Source organism: Scomber japonicus, chromosome 16 (genome assembly GCF_027409825.1).
Source record: "Scomber japonicus isolate fScoJap1 chromosome 16, fScoJap1.pri, whole genome shotgun sequence".
Lineage (NCBI taxonomy): Eukaryota > Metazoa > Chordata > Actinopteri > Scombriformes > Scombridae > Scomber > Scomber japonicus.
In genome coordinates, this window is record NC_070593.1 from 18,463,906 (window position 1) to 18,484,299 (window position 20,394).

At 41.7% G+C, this 20,394-nt stretch overlaps 1 protein-coding gene across 1 annotated transcript; it reads left to right on the forward strand.

The window, feature by feature from the left end:
* Positions 1-522: 522 nt before the first annotated feature.
* LOC128375205 (zinc finger protein DPF3-like) lies at positions 523-16,632 on the forward strand. The gene is made up of 10 exons (XM_053335495.1): positions 523-576; positions 8,820-8,980; positions 9,576-9,683; positions 12,000-12,127; positions 12,890-12,985; positions 13,142-13,202; positions 13,955-13,996; positions 14,551-14,691; positions 15,855-15,950; positions 16,193-16,632. Exons 1-10 carry the CDS (start codon positions 545-547, stop codon positions 16,351-16,353), a joined length of 1,026 nt encoding a protein of 341 aa, XP_053191470.1. The 5' UTR covers positions 523-544; the 3' UTR covers positions 16,354-16,632.
* Positions 16,633-20,394: the final 3,762 nt, after the last annotated feature.

Below are 20,394 nucleotides of genomic sequence, written 5' to 3' on the forward strand. Positions count from 1 at the left end.
TGTGTGTGTGTGTATGTGTGTGTGTGTGTGTTTAAATCTCCCAGTGTCAAACCACTTACTGTACTGTATGTGGGAGGAATAGATCGTGTGCACGCCTGTATGTTATGAGCCTTGCTTCCATTCCTCTCCCAACACTGCAGCTTCGTATAAAGTGAGAGAAAATGATTTCCTTAGTGCTTATTGATGATGTTAAATGATTTATAATACTTTTAATAAATAATGAATCCCAACCTTCCATGTTGATATGCTGTGCCACTTGGACTGCCTTGGTCTCAAGCACACCAAACAGGGAATTGCTCTTGACATATCTAACCAAGCTACAGTAAGGGTCTCTTTAAAAGTGTTGTAATTCAGCTGTGTACAATAGAAATACAAGGGAAAACCCTTTAAAATCATTTTGACAGTTTACCCCACAAAGTCACGCCCCTTTCGCGTACGCTGCAAATCTATTGGTGGATGAATTCACCCGGAGCTCCGATTGGTCCGTTTCCGTAGGTTTCCCTCAGAACTGCAAGACGCCGATATTGCGTTACATTGTAGCAAAATGGCGGCTGTCATTCAGAATCCACTAAAAGCGTAAGTAATTTGGACATTGAGGAAATTGTGAATAATTACTTTGTTGCCAACTATTTGGTTCAAACTGGCTTTTCGTGCATGTGATTCTCAGTCGTGTGCATACGACAGAGGAAGCTGTCTATATTCATTTTGTGTACTTCTTGCATGGTAAAGTAGCCTCGTATAGTTCTTTTATTACACCAAGATTTTGAAGGTTTAGTCTTAAACATGTGCGGGCGGCTGCCTGACATTTTAGTCTGCACCAGAAGAGCTTTTCCTCCACACGGTTTTTTGCATTCAACAGAAGAGAGTGTCGTCTTCCTGGGGCTGTAAATTTATTTGGAAAACTGTGTCGACAACGTGCCTTTCCGCTGCACCGAATAATTAAAAGCCGATTTTCTTCGTGCTCGGTTCAAGGCACATCGGCGAAATATCATTTGACATTCCGAAAGTCGTTTATAGTTGGTGTGAATTGTCGACATGTCAACTTTGGCTCCTCCGAGCGCAGACGTGGTCAGGACCCGGTAAAGCAAGGGAGGAGGCATTTTGTATTTGCATGCTTGCAGGCGAAATCGACAAGTGACAGCAATCTGAGTCCGCCGTTGGGAAAAAACAGTGTCACTCTGTGCTCAGATGGCCTGTACCATAGTCATTGTTATCCCTCAACTTCAAAGAAACGCTCCACCTTTTTTTCCTCTCCATTTCCCCTTTGTTCTTCTGTATTGTTTCACCATTTCAATGAGTAGACATATTGCTGTAAGTTAGACCCAAGTAGCCTCCTGTTTATGCTCATTTAATGTTAAAACTATGTAATCACGTGGCATTCCTGAACACGCACGTTGACGCGGACGCATTTAGTGTAGTATATTTTGTGTTGAGGGGTTGTGATCATCATGGCTCTCTTTATGGGACTATGTGAAGGTGGAGCAGGCACTCCACTGTGCCTTTAAGTGGAGGAGTGCTGGAGATTAGCTTGGTCCAGGATCCTGGGCCCATCTGTCAGAGAGAGAGAGAGAGATGCTCCGGCAGAGAGGAAGTGTCGGGCACAAGCAGGAGAACCATCTGCTCCTCCGTGGAGGTGCCAGGGTACCTCCATGGAGGAGCGCAGCACCTTGTTCATCACCCACACTGTTGCTATTGTTGTTGTGACATTGTTACTACACCCAGAGAAGGATGCCAATCGATGTTTGCACAGTGGATACCTGATTGTTGTTTTGTTCATTGCATGGGGAAAACTAACCCTGCACTTGGTTATTCAGTGGTTCATTTTATATTTTGCTAAATATTTTAGCTTCTTATTCACCAATTCACACTGGCACACTAGTGTTGGGAGTACAAGCTGAGGATAGTAACTAAACATAATTAGTGAGGTGTGCGTCTTTGATTCTGTGATATTATGAAAGGCAGCAGGAAAGATGAGTAGCTATAGATTATTGCTTATAATAGTGCTGGCCAATCACATAGGGCATGGATGTGTCTTGCTTTACTGGCCTTTAGCAAAGACAACCCCCCACCTGCATACTCATTGCATGGTGATCAGGAACAACGCTGTTAGTTAAGTGCAAAATTTCACTTTAATCTGTAGTCAACTGCTTGCACTTTTCATGCCCGGCTTCACAGATTCTCTTGAAGCCATCCAGGGAATTACCAAATACAATCACATCCTCCTTTTGTTGGAATCTGAACGGCTCAGAGAAGCACTTGACTTTCAAGTGTTTCGCTATAAATGCTAAATAAATAATATGTCAGTGTTCTGCCTTCCATTCTCCATCCCTGTTTTTAATAAAAGCAGGATTATTATTGGAAAGTACATTTCATTATTGTCTGCTTGGATTATTTCCCACACATGTGTCCCAACAAGCTTCAGTGTGTTTCTGCTGTCAAGTCTTCGTTTTAGCATTCTGATGTGGAATGTCTCCTTGCTATAAGCTGTGCTTAATGAAGTGTTTCAATCTGCTATAATTAGCCTCTGTCTCGGGTTTCTGACTTCATTTCACACGTTTGTCAGATTATAATTAGTCACACTTGACACTAATTGGATGTTGCTCCTGTGGACCAGATTGACCTTTTTTTTGTATTAATATGATTCACTTTAGGGAAATGAAACGCTGGTTTGACTTTGTTGTAGAGATGTGGCGGATGAAGCTGCTGTGAGCAAGCCTGTGCATGTCGTCTGTGTGAGGCCTGTCCCTCGTTTGGGTACTGGAGGACAATAATCTCCAGAATCTGATGATTAAAATGGAGTCTGGAATATGTAATTAATAAAGGAGCTCATAAAGCTGCTCATTAAAATTGCAGCCACAGCTGGAGTTGTCTGTGGGTTGGACAGATCTTCCATCCACAGATCTCCTGACACTGCGTCGGCCAGATCTCTCCCGGTCGTCAGCTACCTTGTCATTGGTGTTGAGTAGACTTTGAGTGAGTCAGGCCTGCTGTCTATTGGCACTGCAGTGTGGAGGTGTATGGTCTGGTTTACTCCTGCCCTCAGCCTAACTGTGTTATTCTGATTGGTGTAATCAGAGGTTGTTGTCAGGATGCAGTCACACTGTAGGCCCTCCTCCTCCACCTCCTCCCCCTCCCTTGTTGTGTGGTAGCTCTGGCTTCCTGTGAAGAAGCAGTGTGCACCTGCAAATTTGTGAAACCTTCTGAACAGAACAGCAAAGACTGAAATTTTGTTTCTAGATCAAATATCAATCATTTGTATTCTCATACGTTTCATCTCTTTTAAGCACCGGGGCTTTTTGTGAAGTCCTGCACCGGATTTTTGTCATGACTGCAGAGTCACTTCTCTCCTCTATGCTGCTCTGCTACAAACTGTAGTTTGTCGTCAGATATGCAAAATGAGTGTTGACACATGCTCACATTACGGACGCAACCATGTGACACTGCAAACCGTTGACAGGAACACACTGATAGCGGAGGCCCCACTGGCCACAAGATTTGCCTTTGTTCCTCGCCCTCGTGCACACACTCACCTTCTCTACTCAACTGTAAGATATCAGAGATGTGTTGCACATACCTGTGAGGCGCTTTTTAAGCTCTGGAACGCACATTCAACCAGAGTGTGTTTCTAGTTTACTTTAATTTGACCTCTTTAGATGGTTTATTACAACTTGTGACTTTTTGTTTTGTGGTACCGTTGGATTCATGGAAGTCTGACAGGGCAAGAAACAAGTGGCCAGATGATCAGACAGTTCAGACAGATTATCTAAACCACTTTATTTGGATGTAAAAAGTGAGTGCACTCAACATTTTTGGATTATAATCCCTCATTGCACAAGAAAACTGTTCATGCAATTAAAGGGGAAATTCATGGCTGTGAATATGATGATTTCTCAAAAGTAGGTCAACTAGTAGAAACGTGCAATTATTTGTAAGAATTGGTTCCCTATGAGTAGAGAAAAATGAGAAAGAAGCTGTAGACTCATCCATACCTTTTTAAGGAAGAAGCCTACAAGAACCAGAATGCATTGTACAAGTCCCGTCCAATCAGGCTGACTGACTCTACTGACGTTGTGTTTGCAGCCAGTAGAGCAGTTGTTTAGTAAAGACTGAGCAGCATTATTTGTCTTTACTGAGGCTTATTTTTACTTACAAAACATTTTTCCTCATGGAGTCTGCACATATCTCACTGGTGTGCAATGGTGATAAAACAAAACCTATTTTTTGACAAAGAGGAGGCAGAGAGAGAGAGATTGTGCTCAAACTGGATTAAGTCACAAAAGTGAACTTACAGTAAATGTAACACAGTTGCCATAAGCTGGTCTGTGTTTAGAGTTAAGGTCTGGTCACCGGTCAGTGCTGCAAAGCCACACCCATATTACACAGCACACAAAAGTGAAATAAGTACCAGTTACCTGTTAGGGTCATCTGCAGCTCTTCATCAAACATCATCATGAATGTGGCTGTTTCTGCCTGTACTCTCCCTCCCTGCATTATTTCTAACTGACCTAAATAACCTTCTTGTATCAACCGGTTTTTAGCACCGCTAACAAAGTTTTGCTAATTCGTGAAGTTCTTCACAATAAAACTCTCCTGTTATTGTTTTTTTTTTAATATGAAACAGTAAAGCAGGAAAGGTTGTGTTTGCATCAGCAGTCATTTATCACCACTCTGATAACAGGGCTGGTTTTCAGTAGGTTTCAGAAAGCTGGACAATCAGCTATACACCAGTGTGTTGGGCTCATTGTGAGGGGGAGCCTTAAAGAGATAGTAGTTAAAACTGCCTGTTAGAGACAGAGGCTGAACTTAGGGCCTGCATAAAGGGCCATTATAAGATAATTAATGGGATTTTTAACTGTGAGTCAGTCAAAACTACCTTAGTGGAGCCCCATAATAAAAGTATGAAGCTGGAAACGAGAATAATGAGTCCCCCTTAAAGCATTTAGTTGTGTGTGTATATATAATTTATTGTCTGCTTTTCCTTATCGCTGGTGTAACATACTAGGCAGAGTTTTTTGGGAGACCCACCTTTGACAGCCCTTGAATGCACCATGACAGAAAATAAGGAACATGGTTTTTAATCTAAAGAAGATGTATGACCAGATGACATGTTTTGTTGGCAAATGATCTGGGAGCTCTGGGTGCAGGAAACATGGAGGGAAGTTTAACGTTATTCATCATTTGCATACACTACCCACATTGTAATGATACAATGCTGAATGAAAATCTGAAAAGTTTCCCTCTCCCTCAAAGTTGAACCAGGAAGTGAGTGTGTACATTATGCCGACTGTTTACAGCAGGCAGTGTGGTTAATGACTTCACTGCTCACCCCTCTTCTTTTTTTTTTTTTCTTTTTTGGTTAAAAGCAGTCTTATCGCCTAGCTGCTTGTATTTCTTACTTGGTCAGACTTTTAAGTGATGTTGTTCCCAGATATCAACCAGTTAAATCAATCAGTAGAAAGTTATTGTAGCTGATATAACAATATACAGATTTAAGACCCAAATTGCAATAAAATGGAATTATGCTTAAACCAGTTCTCAGAATCCTCCCCGAGTCGAAGGAGAGTGGAAAAACAGAAACATCAAGACAAGAGGGGAAAAGTGGTGAGTGCTGAGACAGGGGTGGTGTGTGTGTGTGTGTGTGTGTGTGTGTGTGAGCTAGCAAGTGATATGACTCTCTCTTTCTCTCTATCTCTTTCTCTTTCTCACCCTCCCACCCTCTCTTCCCCCCCTTTGTGTCGTTGGACGTGTGGGCCTTGTCACTCATTACAAGTGTCAGAAAGATCTCTCACCTAAGCCAGTGCACCTGCTGCTCGGGGCAGCACGGCTCTTGATTGAGAGCGTGTCGGTCGTCGTCACCGCCCAGCACCAAAGACTTTCCCCCTATTTATTTGTTCTCTCCCTCACCCCAAATCCTGCGAAATTTGCACAAAAGACCGATCAGCATCTTTTTCTATTTGCTCCGTTCAACTTGAGTAATCTCTGGAGCGCCGCTTTCTTGGAGCTCCACACGGCGTGCACCCATTGAGCCATGCCGTTGTTGCTGAAAGTACTTCAGGGACCATTTACAGCTGGTCTGCTTTTAGTAAACTGATATGTCACAGTGCGTCTGGTCAGAGCTGTGTGTTGATGTCAAGGAATGGCAACGAAACACACAGGTTTCAGTTTGATGGGGTATTCACAGGAGACAGTTAGACTACGCACATGGTATGGATGTACTTTGAGGGAAACAATTAGTGCAGTTTATTACGCGGCTGTGTGTTATTATATTTTATTAGCCAAAAAATGTATCTTGAGGGACAAAATTCCTCAAGCTCCCGTTGCAGAACCTCTGAACTTGTGTGTTCAGCAATCTGCTTTCTGCATATCCTGACTGTGTGATTCTTGTAAAAATTCCTGCATCCTAAAGTCTGAGAAAGCACAGTTACATGTCAGGAACTGGTGTCTCCTCAGCTTTATGTGTAGTAATAAACACTGAATGACATTTGTACAAGTTGGAAAGTAGTAGTGATATGATTATGAAGTAAATTGAAGCCACTATCTTGACACTGAATGATGTTTGTTAGCCTTTAACCGTCTTTCTCTCTCTCTCTCTTTCTGTATTGCATGTGTGCATCCCCTCTGTCCTTTTGTTTTTATTTTGCTTATGTTCTCTCTGTCTCCTGTCTTCCTCACACCTTCCCTCCCCTCTCCTGCTCTCACTCTGTACCTGTGACCTGTGTTTACTCTTCTCAGTCACACTGACACGAAGCCTCTCTTTTCCCAGAAGCCTCAGACACTGCGGCTTTGTCTAAACCGCAGAGCAGCGAGCTTTGTGCGGGACAGCATTCCTAACACGGCTGTTCATGGGCTGGACGTCGTCACTTCGACGGTTAGGAGTAAAATGGGAGAGGGAGAGATAGAGAGCAGGATCTAGAAGGCGCAGACTCCCACCTCCTCAGGTCTACTTAAAGATTCCAGGCTCAACTTGCAGCCTGCAGCCTGCAGCTCATTAGTTGCACTTCAAAATGGCCGTCTTCCTAATGTTGTAATTGAAAACACGTGGAGGAACTTCATTACGTGTGTGTGGAGATGCCATGTTGGTACGAGAACAACCAGTAGCTGTTAATCGCCCTCTTGGCCCTGTGATCTGAGAGCAGACTGTAGAAAGCACACACCAAGTACCTTGCCGTGCTTTCAGAGTTCCAGCATTTACCCCCATCTTTGATATAGTCAAATTAGAACCTGCCCTTGTGCTAGGCACTCTGCTGAGATTAATTAAGTAGGCTAATTACCATACCAGGCGTGTGGCAGCGATTGAGGGCTTGAATGTGAAATATCCTCCCCCATTTCACTCTGAATATTAACACTGAAACCCTGAGGGACTGCCAAAATCTCACTGGCACTAAGAAAAGTGGAACTAAGTGTGAGTCTTAGCTGCTTGCTGGTTGAAGGAGTGACTTCATATCAGACCTCAGATTCTCTGTCGTTGTGATAAATCATACTCAGTCAACAGCACCGTAGCTCACAGCCTACCTAGAATCACATCAGACAAAGAGTCCACATAGTTTTTTAGCCACACTGGCATTATAGGGATCCACACACAGAGATCTAAACAACTGTTAGATGGATTGCATTAGATTTGGTACGGACATCCATGTTGCCAAGACAAAGAATTCTTATGACTTTGGATATTTGTTAACGTTTCATCTAGTGCCAAAATGAGGTCAGCATTTGTTGTTTTGTGTAAATGTCTCGACAACTATTGGATGGATTCCCAGGAAATATGACACTCATGATGAATTTGAATTACTTCGGCATGCTGATTATTTTCATTTATAATCATTCATCGATTAGTTTGCTGATTATTATCTCCATTAATTGTTATGTTTAGAAAATTGTTTTTTTTTAAAAAAGGCCTGTTTAATATTACTTGGAGTTCATGATGACTCTTCAGAGGTCTTGTATGGTCTGATCAATAGTTCAAAATCTAAAGACATCCAGTTTATGTATGATACAGACAGAGCTTCAAATCCTGACTTCTGAGTAGCTCAAACCTGCAAATCATTTGGTATTTTTGCTCAAAAAGTGTCTGAAAAGCTTATTCGATGTTCTTTTTTGTTGTTGACTATTCAATTTATTCCCCTAATTATTTTACAGTATACCAAATACCTAAAACCATTGACCTTCTGATTTGTTGTCAGCGCTAAATATCAAATGTTAGCATGCTAACACGTTACGTTAACACTTATATTTTCATATATTGATACAATGTAGGCCGTCTTCTTAGCATTGTCACTGGATTAACTAAAATAGCATTCAGTGCAAGCATGGCCTACAGAGTAAGTAGAGTAAGTAGAGCCTTACAGGGCTTAGCAAGGCTGCAGTCTCTTAGTGTAGTTTCCTTCCACATAGTTGCCCCAATAGGAAGCCTGAAAGAGGATGAGAAGCTGTCAGTGTGATACGTACCTTGAATGGAGTTGACTAGAAACGTTAATGGCATGAATTGGGTCAGGGACAATTTCGTCAGGATTATAAAAATTAAAATGTAGCTCTGCAGAGATGTACGACTCAAAGAACTCACTGATACCTCGTTCATTACGTTTAATCACTATGTTTTCTATCATCTTGCATCTGTTTCAGTTAACTGCTTTAATTAATGTAGCAGCTAAGTGACAGGCCATCATCATACATGTTAAAAGTCTTACCTGCATATCAGAGATTCTGCTAATATTTAGAGTTAGTGACATATCTGGACAGATGTTTAATCAGTGGTTGTATGCTTTGATGTGCCCACCACATCATTCAGTGGCACTGACCACTGCTGCCAACTTTCCCCTCAGGTTGGGAGACCAGTTCTATAAGGACGCTATTGAGCAGTGCCGCAGCTACAATGCCCGCCTGTGTGCTGAACGCAGCGTACGCCTGCCATTCCTGGACTCACAAACCGGCGTGGCCCAGAACAACTGCTACATCTGGATGGAACGCCACCACCGCAGCCCTGGTGGGTACACACACGCACATACATACACACACTGTCACACACACATTTGTGCATGCAAAGTTTTCTTGATCTTTTTGCCCATTAAACTTGTAAAACATGGTGTCAGCATCTGCTCTAGATTGCTTTTTTTCCGCTCAATTAATCATTTAATCATTTAATTGATGGTGTAATCAATAAAATGTCAGAAAATACTGAGAAATATCATCACAATATTTTTGTCTAATCAATACGCCAACAAAAGACATTACACTTATAAGGAAATATAAAGCAGCAAATAGTGACATTTGAGAAGGTGAAACCAGCAGTTATGACTGAAACAATTAATCAATCATTGCTGAGTAATTAATTGTCACTCAACTCAATCTTAGCATTACATGTGATTGTTCAGAGTTGCTTAATCAATATATTAATCCCAGTAATGCTTAGGAAATTGAGAGTGTAAATCTTAATACAGAAATGTCAAATAAAAAGAGATAGGTGTAATGAATGTCTTATAATTTACCTGATCTGTTTTTCATTTAATGTTGTTTCTTTGTAATAAAAAAGAAAAGAAAAAAAACTGTCTTGTTGCATTTATACAATTGTTGTGTTGCAGGAGTGGCAGCCGGGCAGATGTACACATACCCCGCCCGCTGCTGGAGAAAGAAGAGACGGCTGCACAACACCTCTGACCCCCGCCTGGGCATCTACGGTCTTCAGCTCGGTAAGTTCCTGCGGAGCCACCTGCCCGTCACCTTCCTCTTACTTTCTCCTCCCGCTCAGCCCTCTCTCTCTTTCTCCCTCTCTCTCTCTCTCTCTCTCTCTCTTCTCTCTTCCCCCCCGTCTCCCACCCACCCACCACCTCCTTCAGCTCATGTGATTACTGTTGATGATCTGGAATAATCTCGCTAAAAGCATATCACTCTGTCTAGCGCACTGAGCAGAACAGGCTGCCACTCATTTTTCCACAGGATGAAATGTGGTTGTGTTCACCCCGGCTGGTAAACTTGTTTTGTGAGAAGTAGAACATGTAATTAGATTTACCACTGCTGGGAGCAGCGAGACAGAGTTTGGCCACTGCAGACAGTATTTAATAAATGTTATGGAATGGAGTTTGGCCTTCTCTGGTTGCCACTTGAAATGCTCACTCTTCACTTAACACATTTACTCTCTCCTATGGATTGTCCCTCAATCTTCTTTTCTTCTCGTTATTACCCTTGCTGATTGGTTTAGACTCTCTGTCTCCCTTCTCTCTCCCTCTCTCTCTGGCAACTCTTTCATCTCTCCATCTCTCCCCGTAATCTGCCATGCAGACTGTGTGTGTTTTGTGGCCATTGTTCCTGAGCTCAAGTAAACTGGTCTGTTCTGTGCCCAAGCTTGCATACTCACAGGGGATGTGAAACTATCCCAAAGAATGAACGTGACAGCAGCACAATCTCACACAATAATATGTTAACAACTGTAATTTTCTTTCAGTTTCTATATGACTGTGAGCTATTCAGTATTGATTTCCATGATCATTATTTAGTTCAGATGTATTTTCTTCAATGTATGTTAGAAGAGAAAATATTTGGGAGTTGAGAAAGTAAGAAAGAGGGAGAGAGCTTGGAAAGAGAAAGCAAGACGGAGAGATAGCATATGAACCAAGTCTTTGTTTCCCAAACACATCCCATTGTAGCCTATTGTTTTCCACTGAGCTTGCACTCGCTAAGACCCCGCCACCACCACCACCACCACCACCACCCTGCTGTCCCTTCCCTTCCCCAACAACAGTGGATTGTCTGGGTGTGCCCAGCGGAGGGGAACATACCCTGATTTAACCTGGCGTCTCTTCCACAGAGCATGTTGTGCAGCTGGCCAGAGGTGGCCAGCACAAGGCAGCAGCCACAGTCCTGCTAGCTGGCTGTCTCGCTGCCTCGGCAGGCTGTCTAACTGATGTTGTGCTAGAGACTGGGGCTGCATGCAGAATCAGCTCCCTGCTGCAGGCTGCTGCCGGCTCTATTTTTAGCCCCCCAGCTCCCATGGGTTTGGAAAGAGTGAGGGAGGGGAGGTGGGTCTGTCTCGTCGCGGAGAGTTGAAAGTCAACGTGTGCAGACACAATGGTGAGGGGCTGCCGCCGCATGGCGGTGGGGCCCATTTTAGAGAAGCGTGTTGTATGTGCTTCTCACCTACTTCCTATGTCTGCCTCTTACCTATGCAGTCCTCTGTTGCTTCAGCAGTTCATGTTCAGAATTCTGAAAAAGCCTTTCTAGTGGGCGCAGTGGAAAGATGAAGGGGCTAATAGAAAGCTGGAGTCAGGGGCTTTGAAGTGTGTCCTCTTTTCAAACATCCACAAAGCAACTGGATGATCATGGAGCTCTCTGTGGAGAAGAGATTGTGTAAATAAGATGTGCGGATCCGACTGGCTGTCAAAGCTTTTTGTTTGTTCTGCTTTGTCTGCTCAACCTGCTTGCCTCCTACACTGTTTGTTTAGATCTTCAGCTCACTGTAGGAGGACGTATCTGCATGATGTGTTCAGGTTACATGGATAAGCCACTTAACTACATTGTACCACAGAGATTCCTGTGGACAAAGTCAGCCTAATATCTGCACAGTGCAGCATTATTGACAGCTCACTGATGACAATGCACTCTCTTACGTTTTGTGAGACACTGAGTGAAATAGTGCTGTGAAAACAGTGGTGATGACACATTCTGTTGCAGGCAAAAACAAATGGCCTCCACTATAACAAACAAACGCTCCAGTAATTTCCCACATGCTTTTCTTAGCATTGTGTGAGTGACAGAGAAGATAAATAATGAACATGTGCTGACAAAAAAGTTGCTCCTAAAAGTCAAACTATTAGTCAAAGTATAAAGTAGTATTGATATTATATAGTATTGATGACAATTACAGTGCTTGACTCAGTTCTGTTTTTTCAATTGAATTATTTGTGGCCTTGATATTTATACCTTGCCCTCCACTCAATCCCCCTACAGTACAAACACAGAGCTGGTATTTTGATGATTCACCTGTTGTCTTTTTTTTTTGTCTTATGCAGATGGTGGCCTCATGTCCAAGGACACCTTGCCCAACCAGAGCACCACGCTGGAGGCTCTGCTACGGGGTGAGGGTCTAGACAAGAGGAACAACTCTAAGAATGATGAGGAGAGCCTGCTGGAGATCCAGGTGTGTTCATTCACACAGCTTGTCATATACACTGTGTACATGTGTTTGCACTAGTTAAGAGCGTCAGCCAAATGTTTAAAATGTGAATGTTCAGCAATATCACTCAAACGACTGAGGGCCCTGGCATTGACAGGGAAGTGTTACGCCCCTACTGGTTGCCAAGGCAACTTGCCAAGTTTTTCCGGCTGACCTGCAGGGCTCGTTAGCTGACTGCTGTCTGACTCAGAATCATTTTGGACAAGTAGACTGCTCCAGCTTTGACTTTCCATTTGCTGACTATTATGTTTGGTAATGATAATAAGTAAAGACCACTTGATGACGCAAATAAAAATAGGCATATTGTGAAAGTTCAATTTAAAGTCAGTAGTTCTGCCATTGCTGACTTCTGTAATCTTGTTCAGAGTCAAAAGCAGCCATATCTCCCAACATCACACATTCCATCAAATCTACATGTGGCAGCATGACATACAGGAAGAGAGGCTGCAGCTTTGTGCCTCATTCCTCTACTCAAGACAAACAGTCAACAAATTCATTGGAGAATATGTCTGTAAGCTGTTCCACATCAAATAGACATTTATACAGGAACAGAAAGTACTTGTGTCCAAAATACCCCAGTTTTAATGAGAACCAAACAATTGATTTTCCCTTCCTCTCTGTTGTTGTTGTTGTTGCTGCTTAGTGTTTTTTTAAATCAGAACTGAGTATTGAAATGGTCCTTTCTGTCTTTCTTTCTTTCTCTCTCTCTCTTCCTCTCTGTCTCAGAGGGTTCTGGAGGCAGATGCAGCAGAGGATGCTTTCAATGATGATGATGACTACGAGGTGGACACTCCCAAGAGGAGACACCGGGGCAAAGGAAGAGTGAGTGACCCGGAAGACACTAAATATCAATGGCAAAGCATTCAGGACTCCTTTACAAGTTGATGAAGTGTTTCCTTGTTTGTTTGCTAGTTCATCTCTATCACACTAGTGCATGCTGCAGCTTGTGCAGATGGTTAACTTTGTGGGGTTTTTCAGGGTCGGGGTTCAGGCCGCAGGAGGGCAGATCTGGACGATGACAAGCCATATGTCTGTGACAGTAAGTAGAGATGAAATATTGAGTTGTGGTTCAGCATCATGCCTTGTTAATCAGCTAGTGTGCAATGCTGAGTTTAAAATGTGATATTTTAGGCATTCAGTTTGCTTTTTTAAATTATTCTTACTACACTAGCATGAAAGAAACCTCTGAATTGTGTACCTGATGCCTTGGCAACATTGCAAAGTATATACTGAGTACTTTATATAAGTCACTTTTATATACAGTTGCATGTTACTAAACATTTTATCCAATGTATTTTAGGTCTAATTAACCCCTTATAACATTGTTTATTTCCTTCTCCAATAAAATATTTCACATTAAGTCTGATTACTTCATCAACTCTCTTGTCCATGTTATGAAAATTAGAGTAGTGTATCAGTATTTGTAAAATAATATTTTGGGTTGATAATGACATTTTTCTCAAGAACCTGTTTGAAATTACAGTTATATTCTGTCTTAACCTTTTCTTACCTATTAGATTTTTATAGATTACTGTATATATCCACCAATCAGGATTATTCCCAAAAAAACGATCACGATTAGTGTTGCCAAAAATTGAATCCAGTGTAACTGAATCATCAACATAGTTTTTGACATGGAGCTACAGGATGAAACAAGGTCACCCAGTGTCACTGTAGTCTCCAGCATTCTTGTTTATGACAGTTTCACGTGGAAAGTTCATGGAGGGATTTGTTGCTTCTTGTTGTAGTGATTCACATCATAATGCTGTTTTCTCTCTCGCTCCGTTTCAGACAGATACAAACAAAAGAATAACTCAAAATCTTCAACCTCAGGTATGTTGATCTGTCTGATATTGAGATTGTGTTTATACATTTTTTTTTTTTTTGAGTGTAGCAAGCACTGTGATGTTTGATTTAGCCCTTATATTATCTTACTTTTCTCAAGCTAAAAAGTGCCCTCGCTGCTATGAAACTGAGACATGGTTATTATGTTGTCTGTGTTTGAGTTGTATTTGACTGACTGATATAATTAGATCCATAAGTGCTTCCTATTTTTGTCTTTTTTGGAATCAATAATACAATAGTTCTATTAAATGCCATTAATTACATTTATATTATCATACTAGTTGTTTTTGCATGTGCATATTTTTAGTTATGTTGTTTTTCAGCCAGAAGCATTACCAGCCTGCCACAGTCAGTTACCAGCGGAGAACACCAAATAAACTAGGTTTTGTAAGAATTGTTGCTGTGTGAAGGTTATTTAAGTTTACAAGTTGTTATGCTTGGGGAGAAAAGGGGAGAAAAAATCCTACATTTAGAAGTGAAGAGTAAAATGGTGTAACCAGCCTGAGTAGTAGGACTCAAAATTTGCACCCTGTTTGTTGCAGTCTATGCGAAGCGCTACAGGAACCGTACAGGACTCAGCTACCACTACACCCATTCCCACCTGGCAGAGGAGGACAGAGCCGGGGAGAGAAGCTCGGTGGCGTCCAGATCTCCCTCTGTACAACAGACTGACCGGCACAAACGTAAGAAGTCTCTCTAATATGTCTTTGTTTGAGGAAACCAAACTCTAAGATCACTTATGTAACATCACATACTATGTATACAGTATGCTTAGAGTCACAGAATTGTATTGATACCTGTATAAAAAACATTTGATATAACCAGCCTTGCTTTGATTATGACTGAAGAATATTTCCTCTAAAAGATCAACTATACCTAAACTGTCCCCATGAAACTACAGCTATAAACTCCATGAGCAAATCATTTGACATCCTAATAGTCGGCTACAAAACAAACAGATGAATATTGTCTAATAATGCGGACAAATTAAGTCTCAGGATGAAATCTGAAGTTAAAAATCTTGGCTTTATCATAGATCCAAATCTGAGCTTCGGGTCTCAAGGTTTCAGAAAATATCACCTTTATTTCAAGCGGACTCTATTACTGTGATGCACCTTTTACTGGCCTCTCAGAAGAAAAAAAACAAAACAAAAAACAACAACTCTGAGAGACGTCACCTGATCCAAAACTCTGCAGCTCCACTATTAACCAGAACCAAGAGGAAAGAGCACATAGTCCAGTTTTAGCTGCTCTGCGCTGGCTTCCTGTAACATTTAGAGGACCAAGCTACATTGCTGACTCCTGTGTAAACTATTTGCCCTCAAGAACACTGCGATCATCTGCTGCTGGTTTATTGGAGGTTCCAGCCGAAAGAAAATCAGGGATGCAGCCTTTGTCAATTATGCCCCAAAGCTATGAACACACTGATGATAAATATCAGGGAAGCCAGCTCGCTAAATACTTTCAAAAGAAAACTAAAAACTTCACTTTAGTGTTTAACTAGCTACAGCTTTCCTGATGCAGGCCTTTCTTTGCACCTATTCACTACTGCACTTCTTTTTTTAAATTCTATTTCATCATTATTATTATTGTTATTATTATTCATTCTATGCCTTCTATTTTCACTTTAATTTTATTACCTTATTATCAAGTGGGTTTCATTTTCTTATGTCACATTAATTATGGCATTATTCCATCCATGCTTTTATGTTCATTTTATATCTGTTTTATGCATGTCATTTCTTTATTGTAAAGGAAATTGAGTGGAATTTGTGTGAAAGGTGCTATATAAATAAAGTGTAGCATTTTTATATTAAACCTTTTATTTCCTGGACTTGTCTTGTAGGTCCAAAGGGTCCAGGTGGGACCAGCATTCCCAACAACTACTGTAATAAATGCCACGGCTCGAACAAGAAAATGGGAAAAGCCTGCCAATGCACAAGTGAGTTTAAATACAAAAATATTATATGCATACCAGGCATTTTAACACACACACATATATATATATTTATCTATATAACTAAACTGATTCTTCACAGTGAGGCTATCTCTGCTTTAGTTGTGTTTAGTTACATTTCTTGGAATTTATGATGGGGAAAAAAATCTTAAAACTTTATGATTGTCCTCCTTGTGTTCCATTGTGTGTGTGCACTGACTCTGTTCCTCTCCTGCCCTGCGAGCCAGCTGACCGAGTAGAGGAAAAGGAGGACGGGACTTTTACTGGGGCCGAGGAGCTGTTCGGCACCACCTCGGAGAGCGACACTTCCACCTTTCACGGCTTTGAGGAAGACGAGCTGGAGGAGCCCGCCACAAACAGCAACGGAATATCCAACCGACACAGATAGAAAGAGCCGTCTAGATTTAAAGAGACATTTTTTTTATATGGATTAACCTCTGGCAAAAATCTGCTGCTTCTTTTTCAATGTTTTTTTGTTTGCGGAAAGCACAAAGTGATAATTTCAGGACAGAAATGCAAGTGGTATTTTATCTACTGAACATTGTTGAATAATTTATGAACACTTTTTTTTATAAATAAATATATATTAACTTTTAAGGCAATGAACGACTGTCAGCATTTCTTGACAAGTAACTTGCAAACAGAAGACATTTTTGGAGTGTCCCCCCCCCCCCGCCCCCCGCCCCCCTCCTCACTGGAGCAGAAGGAGCATAAATGTTTTGAACAAAAAACACTGGAGAAATTGGAAATTTTGAACAAATGCAATTTTTAAAGGCATGAATGATACGTTTGGAAGATGATTGAATGTCATTGCGGACCCATACTTGAGCTACTGGATGTTTCTGAATCAGTGATGACTATGAAGGTCCTTTCTTCTGCTCTTACTCTGGATTATACTTGTATGAAAATGAAGGAACCAATGAAAGGACTGCCACAGGTCGATTGGAATGTTTGAAGATGAGGAAGCCTAAATATATAGTCTTTAAAGATATGAGCGACTAAATAAGCAAAAGGTAAGCAGAAGCTGTTATTCTCTTGTTAAGAAATGTGAGACATTTTTCAGAGGGTGAAGAGTTGACCTTCCTTACTGCTAATGTACTGACTCACACCACACGAGTAGACTGCTGGACTGTTTGGTCAGTGATACAACCAGTGTAAATGAGATTAGGATAGATACACTGTTGAATATTTATTGGTTAATCAAACTAATTCAGTTTAATTTGGCTTTCTAATGATAATAACTCAAGCTCCCTCTTCCTTTTCAAGCCTCACAGATGCCTCTGACAAATGCAAATATCACAATAACAAGTGTTTTTGGAAGTAAACATGAGTTTTTCAAACATAGCATGTGTGAGTCTAACCCATATTGTCTGTTATGTAGGAGCACTCAGCACATTGGCATGTAGCCCAGGGGTGGGGGCGACCAGTGAAGAAGAGGATTTAACCCTCAAAAACTAATGAGCCTTCATGTCCCTCCTGATTTGGGCCTAAAATAACTGACATGAAATGGATGGATAGACATCCACCACTTCTACAGGCCATGTGGCTTAATTGAAGCAACTGCTCCCTCGACGATGTGAATCGATCACTTCTGAACATTTGAAATGTGAGTCGATCCAGCTTCATTTCATCCTCTCTGCACTGTGCTGGAGCTCCACTGAACTATGGGAACACTAAAGGCCAGGCCTTTGGACTGTTTGTGCCCAACGGGTGCATTTCGGGCCTCGCGGCCCAGCCTGTCCACTCCTGCTCTGTGACTGTGTGTCTGCTGCGTGATCTGATGTGACACTAAGACGTCATTATCCTCATCACTGTGCCAGCCTGCCGCTCTGCACTGGAAACCAGCTCTGACAGCCATGACCCTCCAACCTGATTGGACCAGTGACCCCTTGACCCCCCAGCCATAGAGATGGTGCTCAACTCCACCACTATTACATGCAGACCTCTGGACTACTGTATTAATACCCTGACATGGACGCAAAGGTTTTATCTTTCTGCTTCTGTCCCTCTGTCTGTTTACGCTCTCTATTTCCTGGGCCTCCCTGATCTCATTCTGATATGAACCGTTTGCAGTAATTTAGCTCTTTTTTTTCATCTTTTCTCTCTTGTATGATATTTCTATGTTTTGAACTGTTTAAACTTTGATTAGTATGACTCCTTGGGTTTGTTCAGACTGTATTGATACCTCTGTCCTGATCAGGTGCACAATAGCCACAACTACTCAGGCATCTTTCCATTTCCTCTGCCGTTGATTGTTCAGCCACTCTCAGCCCCTCTGATTCACGTGATTGTATTCAGTCGGCAAAGAGGGACAATAACGCCACACAAGCATCCTATTCTAATCAAACTCGAGAGAGAGAGGGGTTTGGGATGTTACAGTCTCATGCTATAGGAAAAAACACTGCAATAACAAGCATAGCTTTGTCTGTTATCTGCTGTTTTTACCTGGTGTCACACTCACCATGCAAAACCTTTCCACATTCTGTTTGAAACTGTTTCTGTCTCAGTGGATTGTGTCAACAGTGAGCTTCATCTCTGATGCATTTGAAAACAATGTTGTTGCCAGAGAGACGCAACTCTGCTCAGATCCACATACTTAGTGAGAAGTGAAAACTGTAAATCCAAGTTGTCTGTGACATTTCCGTTGAGTGCTTTGGAGGGCCTAATTGCTTCATGACATTTAGAAGGTGCTTGAAGTACTATATCAAAAAGCCTTTAGGGTCCATAGGTTGCGCATACTGTGTAAGAGGTCTGTGTCCATCCATGTGATTATTCAGTATCACTGCAGTGTAACAATAGCCGCTCCGTTTTTCTGAAGAGAACCATTAATCCTACATATGCGTCTGTTATGACTTTCACATGTGCTTGTGCATTCAAACCATCTTTCTTCACTTCCCTCAGGGACCCTCCACACAACAGTTTGTCTGCTCTGGACAAAGAATGGATCAGAGACTTGTCAATTATCCTTTCTTGTATCAGTTATGTGGTGTCGCCACAGTGAAAAGGGTCAGTGTGTCTTTTTATTTTCCAAAGTCATGCCAGTAAGTGAAAGCATGTGTCATCAATCATAACCTGCTTAATGTTACTTACCGTATATGAAAGGCCTTGTGCAGTGCAGTTCTGAACAAAAGGAGAAGCTCCTAAAATGCAAAAGTCAGCGCTATCTGCTTAGAGTTATGTGTCACCAATCATTGAATAGCCTGTATACCTCGTCAAAGACACAGCAATAGGCCCTGGTACTCTTGTCAAGCCTGCAAAGGGTGGAGAGGGATGATCGGGGTGGGAACGGAGCCAAGAGGAGATGAAATGGACATGACTGGGCGTTTGTTTCATCTTCAGCTGTAAATACAAGTCAAAATGGAGAGAATGAAGTCTTTGTTTGTTAAACTATTTTTATTGTTCTGAAAAAATAAAGAATTAATGGTAATGCTCACTGCTGGCGGGTTTTGTTTTTGGGTCATTATTAAAAGGGCGGCTGATAAGCTGAAGAATCCTGGACTGGATCAATAGATAGGAGTGACCCCTCATACTTCATGGCAGGAAGATGAAAAACACTTCTTGAGTTTGTGTGAACAGCACAGGGGCCATATTGATCAGTGGGTGCTGCTTAAGACATCTCAAGTAAGGCTGTTGAACTCATATGAGCAATAGAGTGTGCCTGCAGGGAAGGATACTTACCATTCGATATAAAGCAGAAAGGTTTGTAGTGTCAAAAGAGTATGAAGGGAACTGCTTGATAGTGTTGTAAGAGCAGGTTCTACATGGACCCTATTAAATGTGTCATCACACAGTAGCAGCATAATAGCATTTAAACAGGAGTAAGAAACTAAATCGCACACTTAATTCTTGGAATAGGGAAACTTGTAAAGGTCAAAGCAACAATTTCACAACAAGATTAGTTGTGAGGCACTGCATACTCCCCAGAAGGAGGAACTAAATCTTAAAAGCAAGATACAAGTTTAGGCCAAAAGGAAAATCTTTAACAAGAGTTTTCATTTATTATTTGGTTTCCTCACATAACCTATTCATTGGTCTTGACTGGAACAGCATGGTTTCTGAAGAACTTAAAGGGGCACTCCAGCTATGGAGTATTGTTTCTCCATAACCACTAGGACACTAATGACTATAAATATCAAAATTGAAGCGGCATAGGCTGAGATATCTTTATCTTTACTACCTAATCCCATAAAAATGCCAGATCCTACATATCCCATAATGCAGCTCACATGGATCTCTTCCTTAGACCCCCCCTCCCCCGGCGGCCGCCTTTGCTCCCACCATGCTCCCAGTTTGTAACACTGGCTTTCTGTTACACATTGGTAATCTCCATGCTTAAAGCTAACCCAGATACCTAGTTAACCCACATGACATCATCAGGTTTATATTCTCAGGCTAGACAAAGCTCCTCCAGAGACATGACACAACTGTT